The sequence below is a fragment of the Acanthochromis polyacanthus genome, chromosome 4 (genome assembly GCF_021347895.1).
Source record: "Acanthochromis polyacanthus isolate Apoly-LR-REF ecotype Palm Island chromosome 4, KAUST_Apoly_ChrSc, whole genome shotgun sequence".
Classification (NCBI taxonomy): domain Eukaryota; kingdom Metazoa; phylum Chordata; class Actinopteri; family Pomacentridae; genus Acanthochromis; species Acanthochromis polyacanthus.
This window is the reverse complement of record NC_067116.1, coordinates 45,570,834-45,586,491: the sequence shown is the minus strand read 5'-3', so window position 1 is coordinate 45,586,491 and position 15,658 is coordinate 45,570,834. Positions and strand designations below refer to the sequence as shown.

Here is a 15,658-nt window from a genome sequence, read left to right as displayed (position 1 = left end):
AAGAGACCTAATGAGTGAAAAACAATTTAAAAAAGGACCTTTCAACGGTTTTAATTTTTTTTTAACAGTTTACTGTTATTTTACACATTTTCCCTGTTTGATGAAGAACAGTTTATACAGAGAAAAAATATAAATTTCCCTTTAAAAAAAGCAGGCAAAAACTGTAAATAATGTGCCCATTAGAAATCTGAATTTTATTTTACGATGACTTGTTTTTTTTTAACTATAAAATGATACTATTTTTTTAATGATTTTAAATCAGCAAAAACTACTGTAATTTTAATCATTTTTGCTGTTTAAAAAGTATACATTAAGGTTTGAAAAATGGTAAATACGTTTGTTATATTATTATTATTTTGAAGGTTTGTCATGTTTTTTTTAAATCACAGAAAATTTTTATTAATAAGTTAGTTTATTTATTTAATATGTTGTCTGGGGTAAAAACAGGCCAAAACCGTAGATAATGCCACACCACAAATCTGTAACTTTCCAAATAGTAACACGTTTTAATTATTATTTCATAGATTTCCACCTGTTTCATTCAATTCCAAATAATATCTAGTAAAATTACAGAAAAAATGTATTTACATGACAACAGTAAAAGACAAACAAAATAAAAAAACAAGCAAAAAATGTCCAAAACTGTAAATAATGTCCACATCAAAAATCTGTATTTTTACAAATAATAATATTTTTTTTTACAATGTGTGACTATAAAATGACATCATTTACTGTGTTTAAATCAACAAAACAAAACAACAGAATTTTACAGATATTTCTTGTTGAAAAAAATGAATATTAAGGATTTAAAATGGTATTTTTTGGTGTTTCTGATTTTACAGGTTTGTCATGTTTTGTTTAAATTACAGATAATATGTAGTAAATGTCATCTTTAAAAATACAGGCCAAAATTGGAGATAATGTCTCCATCACAAGTCTGTCATTTTCCACATAGTAATTTGCTTATTAATTTAAGATAAGGTTAAATAAAAAGCTGTTGTTTTACAGATTTTCCCTGATTGTTCAATTACAAATAATATCTAGTAAAATTACAGAAAACAATTGTCTACATAGTAACTGTAAAAAAAAAAACAACAAAAGCTACAGCATGTCCACCTCAAAGATCTGATAAAAATTATAACAAATAATAATGTACTCGTTTACAATGTGTGACCACAAAATGACACCGTTTACTGAATTTATATCAGCAAAAATTACAATTATTTCACAGATATTTATGGTTATTTTTAAAATTTTTGAACATTACAGTGTTCCAGTGTTTGTTGTTTTTATTATTTGTTCTGGCAGCCATACTGCATTTTTTCTCCAGATTTTTTTTCTGTGTAGTTTCACAGATTTTAAACAGAAATGATGATTACCATTGTAAGGCAGGAGGAGATTACTGTCATGGAAAAGAAAACCTGATAAACAGCTTTACTACACAGATGGAAGTTTTTAGAGGTGAAATCAACAGCCGGAGAGGACGTTAAAGGCAAGAAAAACACTTTGAATGCACAGAACTCCCTCCATCATGTGTCCATCCTGACGGTGACGCAGCCTCTGAGGGGAACAGGACAGGGGATGTTATCGTCCACCTGGATGCAGGTGTCTATGTAGGAGTCTAACAGCACCATGTTGGGAGAAGCTTTGTTGCTCTTCCTCTCACTGAGGAGGTAAATCTGTCCGGCGACGGTGGAGCAGCCACAGAAGAACTTACTGCTCAGACAGTCTTCATCCAGCTCCGTCCACTCGTCCGTCTCCACGTCCAACCGCAGCGCCTGACCTCCGAACAGGTAGAGGGCGCCGTTCAGCTCAGTGGCAACCAGGTCGTATCTGAGGGAGAGTTTAAAAAAGATTGTTAATCTTTCTGCTTATCTTTTTACTCCGCCTAGGAGTTACGTGACGATCAGCATCTGTCCGTCCGTCAGCAGCATCACTCTAAAACAGACCAACAGATTTGGATGAAATTTTCCTTGAAGGTCAGAAATGACTCAAGGACCAAGTGATCAGATTCTGGCAGTGATGCAGCTTATAGTCTGGATCCATGGATTGGTTAAAGATTTCTGTATCGTTGGCAGATAACAGCACGGCGTCACTGTACCTGTGGAAATGATAAAGGAACAACTGATTACTGGAGTCCTCTGCTGATGCTGGGTTTCTGGTCCTCCACATCGACACAAGCCGATTTTGTCATAAGTCGGAACTCCAGCAAAAGTGTCAACAAAGGTGTTATGTGCATCACGATATCGATCAGTTCTTCTAAAAAGTCATGAATACCAACGACTTTCATGCATGTATGAATCATCTTACTAGAAGATACCAGAATAGGTTGCACTGTTTTTACAACGTGATCTAATGATGCCAGTGTTTATCGCTGTTTCTGTTCCCAGCATTTTATTTGTCTAATTTCACTTCCATGGAGACGGCTTTCCTTTTCTTCCAAGTATCAGAAGAGTCTGCCTTAATGAAGGACAAAAAGTTAGTGAATTTAGCACAATCCAATGTGGAGTACAACCAGAGAATGGAAACAAAGCCGTCTGATAGCGCCGTATGACGACGTATTCATCCGCTCTGCTCGTCAACTAGTTCCATGTAACCAGTTCTGACGTAACGATGGAACGCTGTAGGTGGAGGACGTCGTAAAACGAGGACCTCCTGTAAATTGTGGGGGTGTTTGAGTCTCATCAATTCCTGTCACCCACTACATATTTAGATCATGTGATCCAGTATCCATACATAACGTACATGTGCAGAATACACACCTGTACTAAGAACAAGGTCATTTAGTTTGTGGGTTCATCTATATTAAATGGAAACATTCTATGGTACTGTGTTTTTTGCCACAAATTTTTTAAAGATTTCACCCGTCACAAATGATACGACGACTGAGCAGCTTTGGAGGAGGACTGCTCTCTGAGTGCTTTTTTTGTGTTCCTGAAAGCTGTTGGAAGTTCACTCACCGTGGAAATGGAGAGTAGGACAGCACGTCCCACTGGTCCTCCTTCACCACGTACCTCTGGATTCCTGCGTAAACTTCCCCGTTTTCATCCAGGCCACAGGCTACATAGATGCAGGAGTCCAGAGCAGCAGAGGCGGCCCTCTCCACGGCCCGGACCAGGGGCCTCACCGCCTCCCAGCCCCCCTCGGACCCCAGCACCAGCCTCTCCACGTCGGCCACCAGGCCTTCGTCCATGCTGCCTCCCAGGACGTACAGAGCCGAGCCCAGCCCCACCGAGCAGTGACTGTGTCTGGACTTCTGCAGGGCCGGACCGTCCACCCAGCGCTGGTTCCCAACTTCATAGATCCGGACCCAGTCCACGCTGAACCACAGCACGTCCCGGAAGTAGCCACCCGTCACAACCACGCTGTCACCTGAATAATGAGGACAAAAATAATGGATAACATCACAGCAAGCGTCTAATTCTGGGTATAATTTATTAAAAACAGTACCTGCAGTAAATCTGTTGAGAAACTACTTTTTATACTGTTTTTATGAATTATTTACTTAACAGGTGATCTTATGTCGTAATCTATGGAATCCTAAAAGCTGTCAGAACTGAAGTGATTTTGGTTACTATGAAGAAAACCATGGAGAATGTCTGGTATCAGCTCCTAAATTAAACTCATGAGCTATGTTTGTTTTTTTCATTATGTTTGTCCAAATGAACGTACCTGAATGTACCAGGCATTAAAATGAACAAGAAACTGTAGAACACAAGGGTAATAATAATTTTTTCCATGACTGTAAATATCATAATATCAGGCAACTGTGATGCTGTCAAACAATCAAATAAATACATTTATGTGTGTTTTGCATTTGTGTTTTAGGACCCTTTAAAAATGAAAATGAGATGCAACACCGCAGCAGGCTGTCTTTTTAATAAATCCAGTTCAAACTGAATTGGATGTAGTCAGTTATGTTTCAGCCCACTCCTTAGAATAGAAACAGCGCCACCTAATGCACAAACAAGAACATAACCTTATATTGATGGAACTTTCCACATCTGACAGAATGATGTCGATACAAACAATGTACTGTTTCTGCAAATATGGACTTGACTCATATTTGTGTGTTTTTATTCTGTCTCTACTTTGAAATCTGTTTTTGTCAGTGGACTTCTGTTTTTACACTGTTCTGTGAGTTAATTTTACAGGATAAACACATTGAAATAATGTTGTTGCTCAATAATTTGACAAAAAAAAAGACAATTCTGATGTCTGTTGTGTGAAAGATGACATTCTGCATTTACACCTCTCACACAGAAACAAACACGCCTTCATCTCCTCCCTGATTATCACTTTAACCCTCGTGTCGTCCTGTGGGTCAAATTAACCCGTTTTAAAGATTGAAGATGGAAAAAATAAATATATATTTTCACAGTGAAACTTCTGATGTCCACATTTTCAACACTTTTGGGAAATCTTTGAACATTTTTTGGGAGAAAAAATGTTAAAAATGTTTCTTAAGAACAGTCACAAAAAATCAAAGATCTGGAATCTGGATTTTGGTTGATTTTTTTCTGAATGTTCTGAAAGAAAATATTAGAAGTTTTACTGATATATATGTAATCGCTTTAGATACTTTTAGGATTTTTTGGAAGATTTTTACTCATTTTTTGAAAATTTTAAAAGAAAACTTTTAAGGGAACCTTTTAAGGAATTCTTGGAATTTTCTTCCTGAAGGTTTTGCAAATTGTCAGAAATCTGGGGGGGGGGTTGGCAGAATTTTTGTATTTTTTCAGACATGGAAACTGTATTTTTTGGTGCCTGTATATGAGGACAACAGGAGGGCTAATTCCTGTCCTCGTGGTGCTACTCTACCTGCTGCAGCTACAGAGTACTGCGTGAGGTTCTTCCTCTGCAGCGGTGAACACCTCTGCCATCGTCCACTGAGCGGGTGAAACCGGTACAGCTGCTGTTGCTCCTGATCGTGAGGCCCGCCGAGGACGAACAGAGTCTCCCCGGCCCTGGTCCTCCTCACCGACCGGCCCATCGACCAGGACGCTGGAAGTGTTGGTTCAGCTTGCAGATGAGTTTGGCTCTGGGGTCGGAACTTTTCATCCTGGTCAGAAGTTCGGTGAGAAACGGTAGAGACAGAGTCTCTGGCCTCACCAGCTCCATGAGCTCCAGGAAGTCTTCCTCTCGTTTGGGGTCAAACGCCACCCAGTGCAGGACGGCCTCTAAGGCCAGGTCATCTTTAATGATGGTCAGGTCATCACTGGCCAGCAGATCTGCTATGGACTCCTTGGGAAGAGACAGAAAATCCTCCTGGGTGCAGATGGCAGAGAAGTGAGTGAGCGCCACCTGTCTGGCTGCGGTGTAGAGCTGAGAACATCCCAGCTGCCAGGCGAACGCCATCATTCCCAGACAGTTGCTCAGGTGCAGCTCACGCTCCAGGAACTTAGAGCAGAGCAGCCTGGCTCGCTCCAGCTGCAAATAATCTGCTGTCCGGAGGATCTCCACTACATTATCTCTGTCTAGAGCGAGGTTACACGTTCTGCTGTGTTCCATCAAAACCCTGAAATGTTCCACGTTCACACCTTTGATCTCAATCCTCCTCCTACTGCTCTCCACGCCACAGCCGAAGAACAGAGCTCTGAAGTAGGGGCTCTGGAGGGCCAGACGTCCTCGGTTCACGAAGAAACTCTCTCCTTCCACCTTCAGAGTGACATCAGGGATCATGTCAGGTTCCACAGCAGGTTCTTCCTCCTCCTTTTGGCTTATTTGTTCAGGCAGCAGAGGCAGTTCAAAGCTGTGAGGTTGCAGTTCAGTGTCAGCTCTGCAGGCCATGTCACAACAAACCAGCACCTCAGGGCCTTGCTCTGGTTTCAGAAGTTCAGCTGCTGGTATTAATAGACTTTCCCCCTGACAGACTGACACAATACGGAAAAATGGAGGTCAGCAGCTGAAAACACAATAATAAAATATGTTAATTATAACAACACTATGCCAAATAGTTATAATTTAACGCGTACTATCTTACTGTTAAACTAAATTTAATGGAATTAAAACCAAAAAATGAATAAACTCTAGTGACGTCAGGTCCAGGCGCTCGGCGATTTGATTGGTGGAGCGCTTCTGAGGTCACAGTTTAACTTCCGTGTCACACAGCAAAGATGGCGGTGAGTTCGTAGGACTTTCGCATCCATTCAAGCAACTTTTCAGCTTTTTATCCATTTTATAACCACATATACTGTTAGCAAATAACCGAGTTTACTCCGAACACGAGCTGAGGTGCTGAGCAGCTATTTTATCAGAATACGTTGTGTTTTTCTCATGTTTGCTAACTCCGCTAGCCGCTGTGCTAGCATCAGGCTAAGTGTCTGTTAGCGGTTAGCTCACATGTGATTTAAACACAACCTGTCGGTGTTTTCTGCAGGATAAAGAGAAGAAGAAGAAGGAGAGCATCTTCGACTTGTCCAAATACATCGACAAGCCGATTCGTGTGAAGTTTCAAGGTGGACGAGAAGGTAGGAGGGCTGCTAACACGCTAAAGCTAACCGGGGGGCTGATTTATACAGCGAGTTTAACAAGTAAACCAGGTGTTTCTCAGTTAGTCTGAATTAGGTTTAAATTCACCGTAATTCAAGCTCAACTACTCTGAGAACTGTCGCTGGGAAACTAACCTGGTTCAAAACAGGTTAGCTGTCAGGTTTTTCCACTGATTGTCTGCTCTGTCTCCATGTTATTTGACTTTATTAACCACTTTCAGTTCATAATTTGAAGTTTAGAGGAAAATCTAGTTAAATAAACAATAAATGAAATGCATTACTCCAAGATAAATGATGAGATGTAGACTGAGAATTGCTCATTTGTATGGTCTGCTGTAGTAAATAAGTCTCAATTTAAATTACCTAACAGAATGATTATGGCTGCATAAAGTAGTTAACAGCACAACTGGAAAAAATGAAACTATATTGACCAGAATTGTCGTAAAAATCCACCTGCCTCTGTTCTTTATCTTCCACGTAGGACACTGTGTTTAAAAATGTATTGATATATTAACCCTCCTGTTGTCCTCATTTATGGGAACCAAAAATATTATTTCCTCATCTGAAAAAAATCCAAAAATTCAGCAAAAAATACACCAAATTTATGAAAATTTAAAAAACCTTCAGGAAGAAAATTCCAATAATTCCTTAAAATTTTCCCTTAAAAGTTTGATTTAAAAAAAATTGCGCAAATTTGGCAAGAAAATTCTTGTAAATATTTTTCAAAAAATGATTTAAAATCTTCCCAAATAATCCTAAAAAATATCTAAAGTGACTCCTTATATGTCAGTAAAACTTCAGATATTTTCTTTAAGAACATTCACATAAAAATCAACCAAAATCCAGTGAGTTTTGGTTGATTTTTTTTGTGAATGTTCTGAAAAAACATTAACGTTTCTTTTTTTTCCACCAAAAAATGTTCAAAGATTTCCCAAAACTGCAGAAAATGTGGACATCAGAAGTTTCACTGTGAAAATGTTTTTCTCCACATTTTCAAACTTTAAAACGTGTCAAGTTGGCGTGCAGGATGACATGAGGGTTAGAACAACGTCAAAGAAGTGAACATGTATGAGGGAAGATCTGCCCTCAGCATTTTCAGCTGAGATTTAATGTGATCCATAAATAGCCTCTGCATTTTCATATAAAATACTTTTAATAATCTACAAGTTTTCTGTTTTTACTGACTGCATAGAAGAATTTATCAAGCACTTGATTTATCTTTTATTTAATTGTAAGACTGTAACTGTTGAAAAGTTGCTGCATGTGTGGAGAACAAGTTAAGAAAAAGCGTTTTGTGATTTTGTACCGTCAGGTTTAGGTTGGAGAATAATTTTAATGTGCAAATCGTACATCAATGAAGCCTCATTTCACGAAGGATCCATGATAGTAAAGATGAAGAAATGGGTGGCTAACGGCCTTTCTTTCTCTGTTTCTGTTTTTGGTGGCTTCTGTGTTTTTTGTTTTTACTGAATGATGTTTTTTTATCATTGAATGTTTGAATTCTTCATATGTTTCTAATAGCTGCTGTACACATTTCTGTGTTTTCGTGGTGAACCTCTCTGATCCTTGTTAGCTTGCCTATGAATAGTAAACACACAGTGATACCGAGAATTTAGCTTTTAGGAACCGCTGCAGCCCCAGCTCATTTGTTCAGTACATTCCAGTCGGGTGTTGGACTTCAATCTCCATTTTCTTGTTGCACTTTCAGGAATCAGAACATGTTTGTTTTTTGTTGAATCATGTAAGCTTCATGCTGTGTTTCCTCCTCAGCCAGCGGAGTCCTGAAAGGCTTTGATCCTCTACTGAACCTGGTGCTGGACGGCACCATCGAGTACATGCGAGGTAAGTGATATGTAGACGTCAGATTGCTGCAGAGAGGACCGGTCTGGTGTAGCTTTAGGACTGGTCTGGTGTAGCTTTAGCTTTAGGACTGGTCTGGTGTAGCTTTAGGACTGGTCTGGTGTAGCTTTAGCTTTAGGACAGGTCTGGTGTAGCTTTAGGACTGGTCTGGTGTAGCTTTAGCTTTAGGACCGGTCTGGTGTAGCTTTAGGACCGGTCTGGTGTAGCTTTAGGACTGGTCTGGTGTAGCTGTAGGACCGGTCTGGTGTAGCTTTAGCTTTAGGACTGGTCTGGTGTAGCTTTAGCTTTAGGACCGGTCTGGTGTAGCTGTAGGACCGGTCTGGTGTAGCTGTAGGACCGGTCTGGTGTAGCTGTAGGACCGGTCTGGTGTAGCTTTAGGACCGGTCTGGTGTAGCTTTAGCTTTAGGACCGGTCTGGTGTAGCTTTAGCTTTAGGACCGGTCTGGTGTAGCTTTAGCTTTAGGACCGGTCTGGTGTAGCTTTAGCTTTAGGACCGGTCTGGTGTAGCTTTAGCTTTAGGACCGGTCTGGTGTAGCTTTAGGACCGGTCTGGTGTAGCTTTAGCTTTAGGACCGGTCTGGTGTAGCTGTAGCTTTAGGACCGGTCTGGTGTAGCTTTAGCTTTAGGACCGGTCTGGTGTAGCTTTAGCTTTAGGACCGGTCTGGTGTAGCTTTAGCTTTAGGACCGGTCTGGTGTAGCTTTAGCTTTAGGACCGGTCTGGTGTAGCTTTAGGACCGGTCTGGTGTAGCTGTAGGACCGGTCTGGTGTAGCTTTAGGACCGGTCTGGTGTAGCTGTAGGACCGGTCTGGTGTAGCTGTAGGACCGGTCTGGTGTAGCTGTAGGACCGGTCTGGTGTAGCTGTAGGACCGGTCTGGTGTAGCTTTAGGACCGGTCTGGTGTAGCTTTAGGACCGGTCTGGTGTAGCTTTAGGACCGGTCTGGTGTAGCTTTAGGACCGGTCTGGTGTAGCTGTAGGACCGGTCTGGTGTAGCTGTAGGACCGGTCTGGTGTAGCTGTAGGACCGGTCTGGTGTAGCTGTAGGACCGGTCTGGTGCAGCTTTAGGACCGGTCTGGTGCAGCTTTAGGACCGGTCTGGTGTAGCTTTAGGACCGGTCTGGTGTAGCTTTAGGACCGGTCTGGTGTAGCTGTAGGACCGGTCTGGTGTAGCTGTAGGACCGGTCTGGTGTAGCTGTAGGACCGGTCTGGTGTAGCTTTAGCTTTAGGACCGGTCTGGTGTAGCTGTAGGACCGGTCTGGTGTAGCTTTAGGACCGGTCTGGTGTAGCTTTAGGACCGGTCTGGTGTAGCTTTAGGACCGGTCTGGTGTAGCTTTAGGACCGGTCTGGTGTAGCTTTAGGACCGGTCTGGTGTAGCTTTAGGACCGGTCTGGTGTAGCTTTAGGACCGGTCTGGTGTAGCTGTAGGACCGGTCTGGTGTAGCTGTAGGACCGGTCTGGTGTAGCTGTAGGACCGGTCTGGTGTGGCTTTAGCTTTAGGACCGGTCTGGTGTGGCTTTAGCTTTAGGACCGGTCTGGTGTAGCTTTAGCTTTAGGACCGGTCTGGTGTAGCTTTAGCTTTAGGACCGGTCTGGTGTAGCTTTAGGACCGGTCTGGTGCAGCTGTAGCTTTAGGACCGGTCTGGTGTAGCTTTAGGACCGGTCTGGTGTAGCTGTAGGACCGGTCTGGTGCAGCTGTAGCTTTAGGACCCGTCTGGTGTAGCTTTAGCTTTAGGACCGGTCTGGTGTAGCTGTAGCTTTAGGACCGGTCTGGTGTAGCTTTAGGACTGGTCTGGTGTAGCTTTAGGACTGGTCTGGTGTAGCTTTAGCTTTAGGACCGGTCTGGTGTAGCTTTAGCTTTAGGACCGGTCTGGTGTAGCTGTAGGACCGGTCTGGTGCAGCTGTAGCTTTAGGACCGGTCTGGTGCAGCTGTAGCTTTAGGACCGGTCTGGTGTAGCTTTAGGACCGGTCTGGTGTAGCTGTAGGACCGGTCTGGTGCAGCTGTAGCTTTAGGACCGGTCTGGTGTAGCTTTAGGACCGGTCTGGTGTAGCTGTAGGACCGGTCTGGTGCAGCTGTAGCTTTAGGACCGGTCTGGTGTAGCTGTAGGACCGGTCTGGTGTAGCTTTAGGACCGGTCTGGTGTAGCTTTAGGACCGGTCTGGTGTAGCTGTAGCTTTAGGACCGGTCTGGTGTAGCTGTAGCTTTAGGACCGGTCTGGTGTAGCTGTAGCTTTAGGACCGGTCTGGTGTAGCTTTAGGACTGGTCTGGTGTAGCTTTAGCTTTAGGACCGGTCTGGTGTAGCTTTAGCTTTAGGACCGGTCTGGTGTAGCTGTAGGACCGGTCTGGTGCAGCTGTAGCTTTAGGACCGGTCTGGTGCAGCTGTAGCTTTAGGACCGGTCTGGTGTAGCTTTAGGACCGGTCTGGTGTAGCTTTAGGACCGGTCTGGTGTAGCTTTAGCTTTAGGACCGGTCTGGTGTAGCTTTAGCTTTAGGACCGGTCTGGTGTAGCTTTAGCTTTAGGACCGGTCTGGTGTAGCTGTAGCTTTAGGACCGGTCTGGTGTAGCTTTAGGACTGGTCTGGTGTAGCTTTAGCTTTAGGACCGGTCTGGTGTAGCTTTAGCTTTAGGACCGGTCTGGTGTAGCTGTAGCTTTAGGACTGGTCTGGTGTAGCTTTAGGACCGGTCTGGTGTAGCTTTAGCTTTAGGACCGGTCTGGTGTAGCTTTAGGACCGGTCTGGTGTAGCTTTAGGACCGGTCTGGTGTAGCTTTAGCTTTAGGACCGGTCTGGTGTAGCTGTAGCTTTAGGACTGGTCTGGTGTAGCTTTAGGACCGGTCTGGTGTAGCTGTAGCTTTAGGACCGGTCTGGTGTAGCTTTAGGACCGGTCTGGTGTAGCTTTAGCTTTAGGACCGGTCTGGTGTAGCTTTAGCTTTAGGACCGGTCTGGTGTAGCTTTAGCTTTAGGACCGGTCTGGTGTAGCTTTAGCTTTAGGACCGGTCTGGTGTAGCTTTAGCTTTAGGACTGGTCTGGTGTAGCTTTAGGACCGGTCTGGTGTAGCTTTAGGACCGGTCTGGTGTAGCTTTAGGACCGGTCTGGTGTAGCTTTAGCTTTAGGACCGGTCTGGTGTAGCTTTAGCTTTAGGACTGGTCTGGTGTAGCTTTAGGACTGGTCTGGTGTAGCTTTAGGACCGGTCTGGTGTAGCTTTAGGACTGGTCTGGTGTAGCTGTCGGACTGGTCTGGTGTAGCTTTAGCTTTAGGACCGGTCTGGTGTAGCTTTAGGACTGGTCTGGTGTAGCTTTAGCTTTAGGACCGGTCTGGTGTGGCTTTAGCTTTAGGACCGGTCTGGTGTAGCTTTAGGACCGGTCTGGTGTAGCTTTAGCTTTAGGACCGGTCTGGTGTGGCTTTAGCTTTAGGACCGGTCTGGTGTAGCTTTAGGACCGGTCTGGTGTGGCTTTAGCTTTAGGACCGGTCTGGTGTAGCTTTAGGACCGGTCTGGTGTAGCTGTAGCTTTAGGACCGGTCTGGTGTAGCTTTAGCTTTAGGACCGGTCTGGTGTAGCTGTAGCTTTAGGACCGGTCTGGTGTAGCTGTAGCTTTAGGACCGGTCTGGTGTAGCTTTAGCTTTAGGACCGGTCTGGTGTAGCTTTAGCTTTAGGACCGGTCTGGTGTAGCTGTAGCTTTAGGACCGGTCTGGTGTAGCTTTAGCTTTAGGACCGGTCTGGTGTAGCTTTAGCTTTAGGACCGGTCTGGTGTAGCTTTAGGACCGGTCTGGTGCAGCTGTAGCTTTAGGACCGGTCTGGTGTAGCTTTAGCTTTAGGACCGGTCTGGTGTAGCTTTAGGACCGGTCTGGTGTAGCTTTAGCTTTAGGACCGGTCTGGTGTAGCTTTAGCTTTAGGACCGGTCTGGTGTAGCTTTAGGACCGGTCTGGTGTAGCTTTAGGACCGGTCTGGTGTAGCTTTAGCTTTAGGACAGGTCTGGTGTAGCTTTAGGACTGGTCTGGTGTAGCTTTAGCTTTAGGACCGGTCTGGTGTAGCTTTAGGACTGGTCTGGTGTAGCTTTAGCTTTAGGACCGGTCTGGTGTAGCTTTAGCTTTAGGACCGGTCTGGTGTAGCTTTAGGACTGGTCTGGTGTAGCTTTAGCTTTAGGACCGGTCTGGTGTAGCTTTAGCTTTAGGACCGGTCTGGTGTAGCTTTAGGACCGGTCTGGTGTAGCTTTAGGACCGGTCTGGTGTAGCTTTAGCTTTAGGACCGGTCTGGTGTAGCTTTAGCTTTAGGACCGGTCTGGTGTAGCTTTCGGACCGGTCTGGTGTAGCTTTAGGACCGGTCTGGTGTAGCTTTAGCTTTAGGACCGGTCTGGTGTAGCTTTAGGACCGGTCTGGTGTAGCTTTAGGACCGGTCTGGTGTAGCTTTAGCTTTAGGACCGGTCTGGTGTAGCTTTAGCTTTAGGACTGGTCTGGTGTAGCTTTAGCTTTAGGACCGGTCTGGTGTAGCTTTAGCTTTAGGACCGGTCTGGTGTAGCTTTAGGACCGGTCTGGTGTAGCTTTAGGACCGGTCTGGTGTAGCTTTAGGACCGGTCTGGTGTAGCTTTAGGACCGGTCTGGTGTAGCTTTAGCTTTAGGACCGGTCTGGTGTAGCTTTAGCTTTAGGACCGGTCTGGTGTAGCTTTAGCTTTAGGACCGGTCTGGTGTAGCTTTAGGACCGGTCTGGTGTAGCTTTAGGACCGGTCTGGTGTAGCTTTAGCTTTAGGACCGGTCTGGTGTAGCTTTAGGACCGGTCTGGTGTGGCTTTAGCTTTAGGACCGGTCTGGTGTAGCTTTAGGACCGGTCTGGTGTAGCTGTAGCTTTAGGACCGGTCTGGTGTAGCTTTAGCTTTAGGACCGGTCTGGTGTAGCTGTAGCTTTAGGACCGGTCTGGTGTAGCTTTAGCTTTAGGACCGGTCTGGTGTAGCTTTAGCTTTAGGACCGGTCTGGTGTAGCTGTAGCTTTAGGACCGGTCTGGTGTAGCTTTAGCTTTAGGACCGGTCTGGTGTAGCTTTAGGACCGGTCTGGTGTAGCTTTAGCTTTAGGACCGGTCTGGTGTAGCTTTAGCTTTAGGACCGGTCTGGTGCAGCTGTAGCTTTAGGACCGGTCTGGTGTAGCTTTAGCTTTAGGACCGGTCTGGTGTAGCTTTAGGACCGGTCTGGTGTAGCTTTAGCTTTAGGACCGGTCTGGTGTAGCTTTAGCTTTAGGACCGGTCTGGTGTAGCTTTAGCTTTAGGACCGGTCTGGTGTAGCTTTAGGACCGGTCTGGTGTAGCTTTAGGACCGGTCTGGTGTAGCTTTAGCTTTAGGACTGGTCTGGTGTAGCTTTAGCTTTAGGACTGGTCTGGTGTAGCTTTAGCTTTAGGACTGGTCTGGTGTAGCTTTAGCTTTAGGACCGGTCTGGTGTAGCTTTAGGACCGGTCTGGTGTAGCTTTAGGACCGGTCTGGTGTAGCTTTAGGACCGGTCTGGTGTAGCTTTAGGACCGGTCTGGTGTAGCTTTAGCTTTAGGACCGGTCTGGTGTAGCTTTAGCTTTAGGACCGGTCTGGTGTAGCTTTAGCTTTAGGACCGGTCTGGTGTAGCTTTAGGACCGGTCTGGTGTAGCTTTAGCTTTAGGACCGGTCTGGTGTAGCTTTAGCTTTAGGACCGATCTGGTGTAGCTTTAGGACCGGTCTGGTGTAGCTTTAGCTTTAGGACCGGTCTGGTGTAGCTTTAGCTTTAGGACTGGTCTGGTGTAGCTTTAGCTTTAGGACCGGTCTGGTGTAGCTTTAGCTTTAGGACCGGTCTGGTGTAGCTTTAGCTTTAGGACCGGTCTGGTGTAGCTTTAGGACCGGTCTGGTGTAGCTTTAGCTTTAGGACCGGTCTGGTGTAGCTTTCGGACTGGTTGACTTGAGAAGAAGTAGCATCTTTGTGGAAAGTTTTGTTGTGAACGTTTTAACACTGAAAAATAACGTTCATCTCTGCACCAACGTGCCATGAGCTGCAGATTTCATGCAGCTTCCTCCTCGATCTCCACTGTCGCTGTTTTCAAAGTGCTCTTTAATTCAGGAAAATGCATCAGCATGTGGTTAGCGGTGCCTCGTGTCCTTTAACTTGGAGTAGGTTTGTTGTAAAGTGGTACCAGTTCCATTTCAAAGAACACACTGAGGTTTTTTAAATTAATTAGATTATTAAAATTCATCTTGACCCCCCACTGCTGCAGTTGTTTTTAAATAAACTAGTAATTTATGCAGCAGCCACTCAGTCACTTTTTGCTCCATCGTGTCTGTTTTTGTTCAGACTTTAGTTATTTGTTATATTTGGGACTAAAAGCTAAGTTCTGTGAAATGTTTCGACAGAATTTTTCATGTTTTCAGACTTGGAAGTTTTTGTATTTTTCAACTCTCACCTAGAAGGCCTTTAAAGGGTTCAAAAAGTCTAAAAGTCTGAGTCCTGTGCCTGGAAATGTTGTGAGGACGCAGACAAACGTTTCCTAGCAGGTCTATATTAAAGTTTTACTTCCAGGACCTGAACGATACAAAATGTTCAGTAAATTTGGGCCCAGAAAGTTCATGTAAAGACACAAATTCCACAGGCTAGAAAACATTCGAAAGCCTCAAAATTCAGCCAAAATTATTTACAGAACTTCATTTCGGGTCCCAAATAAGTAAAATCTGAACCAAATCTGAGCTGATGGAGAAGCTGATTGTTTTTGTTTTCTTTTTGTTGAACACGTGTCGTATTTATGCTGATGCAAAGTTCTGAGTTAAACCTTTGAGTAATATAACAAAAACCTGTCTGTCTGTATTTTGGTTTAAATGACGACCCTGGAACGTTAAACTCTCGTACCTTCTGCGCCTCCAGATCCAGACGACCAGCTGAAGCTGACAGAAGACACCCGGCAGCTGGGCCTGGTGGTCTGCAGAGGAACGTCTGTGGTTCTGATCTGCCCTCAGGACGGCATGGAGGCCATCCCCAACCCGTTCATCCAGCAGCAGGACGGCTGACGCTCTGCTGCTGACTTTCAACCATTCACACTTCAACATTGTGTTTTTTTGTCTTTTCTTTGTTTTATCCAGACCATTAATAACTCAACAACGGAGCAGTTTTCTTGCGTTACGTTAATCATCAAACAGACATTTGAATGCACTTCACTTTTGTTTCTGTCTGCAGATTTGCAAAGATTTGTGTTTGTAAAGAGCCCACAGGCTTGGGAAGTGTTCAGTTTCTTTTTATCTAGAATCAGTAAACTTTTTACTATTCTTTGTTGTTTTGATAAGAAAATAAAATGAAAATGTAGTGTATCCTGGCTACGTTTGGTTGTTTTTGT

At 44.2% G+C, this 15,658-nt stretch overlaps 2 protein-coding genes across 2 annotated transcripts; one reads left to right on the top strand and one right to left on the bottom strand.

Moving 5' to 3' along the window:
* Nucleotides 1-886: 886 nt before the first annotated feature.
* LOC110962043 (kelch-like protein 23) lies at nucleotides 887-5,797 on the bottom strand. Its single transcript, XM_022209898.2, is given in 4 exon segments — nucleotides 887-1,833; nucleotides 2,961-3,372; nucleotides 4,822-5,010; nucleotides 5,013-5,797. Coding segments are annotated over 4 exon segments (1,683 nt in total). The 5' UTR covers nucleotides 5,791-5,797; the 3' UTR covers nucleotides 887-1,529.
* A 268-nt stretch (nucleotides 5,798-6,065) lies between these two features.
* lsm7 (LSM7 homolog, U6 small nuclear RNA and mRNA degradation associated) lies at nucleotides 6,066-15,632 on the top strand. Its single transcript, XM_022209899.2, has 4 exons — nucleotides 6,066-6,122; nucleotides 6,380-6,470; nucleotides 8,262-8,333; nucleotides 15,193-15,632. The coding sequence occupies exons 1-4, from the start codon at nucleotides 6,117-6,119 to the stop codon at nucleotides 15,333-15,335; spliced, it is 312 nt and encodes a 103-aa protein (XP_022065591.1). The 5' UTR covers nucleotides 6,066-6,116; the 3' UTR covers nucleotides 15,336-15,632.
* The last annotated feature ends 26 nt before the right edge of the window (nucleotides 15,633-15,658 follow it).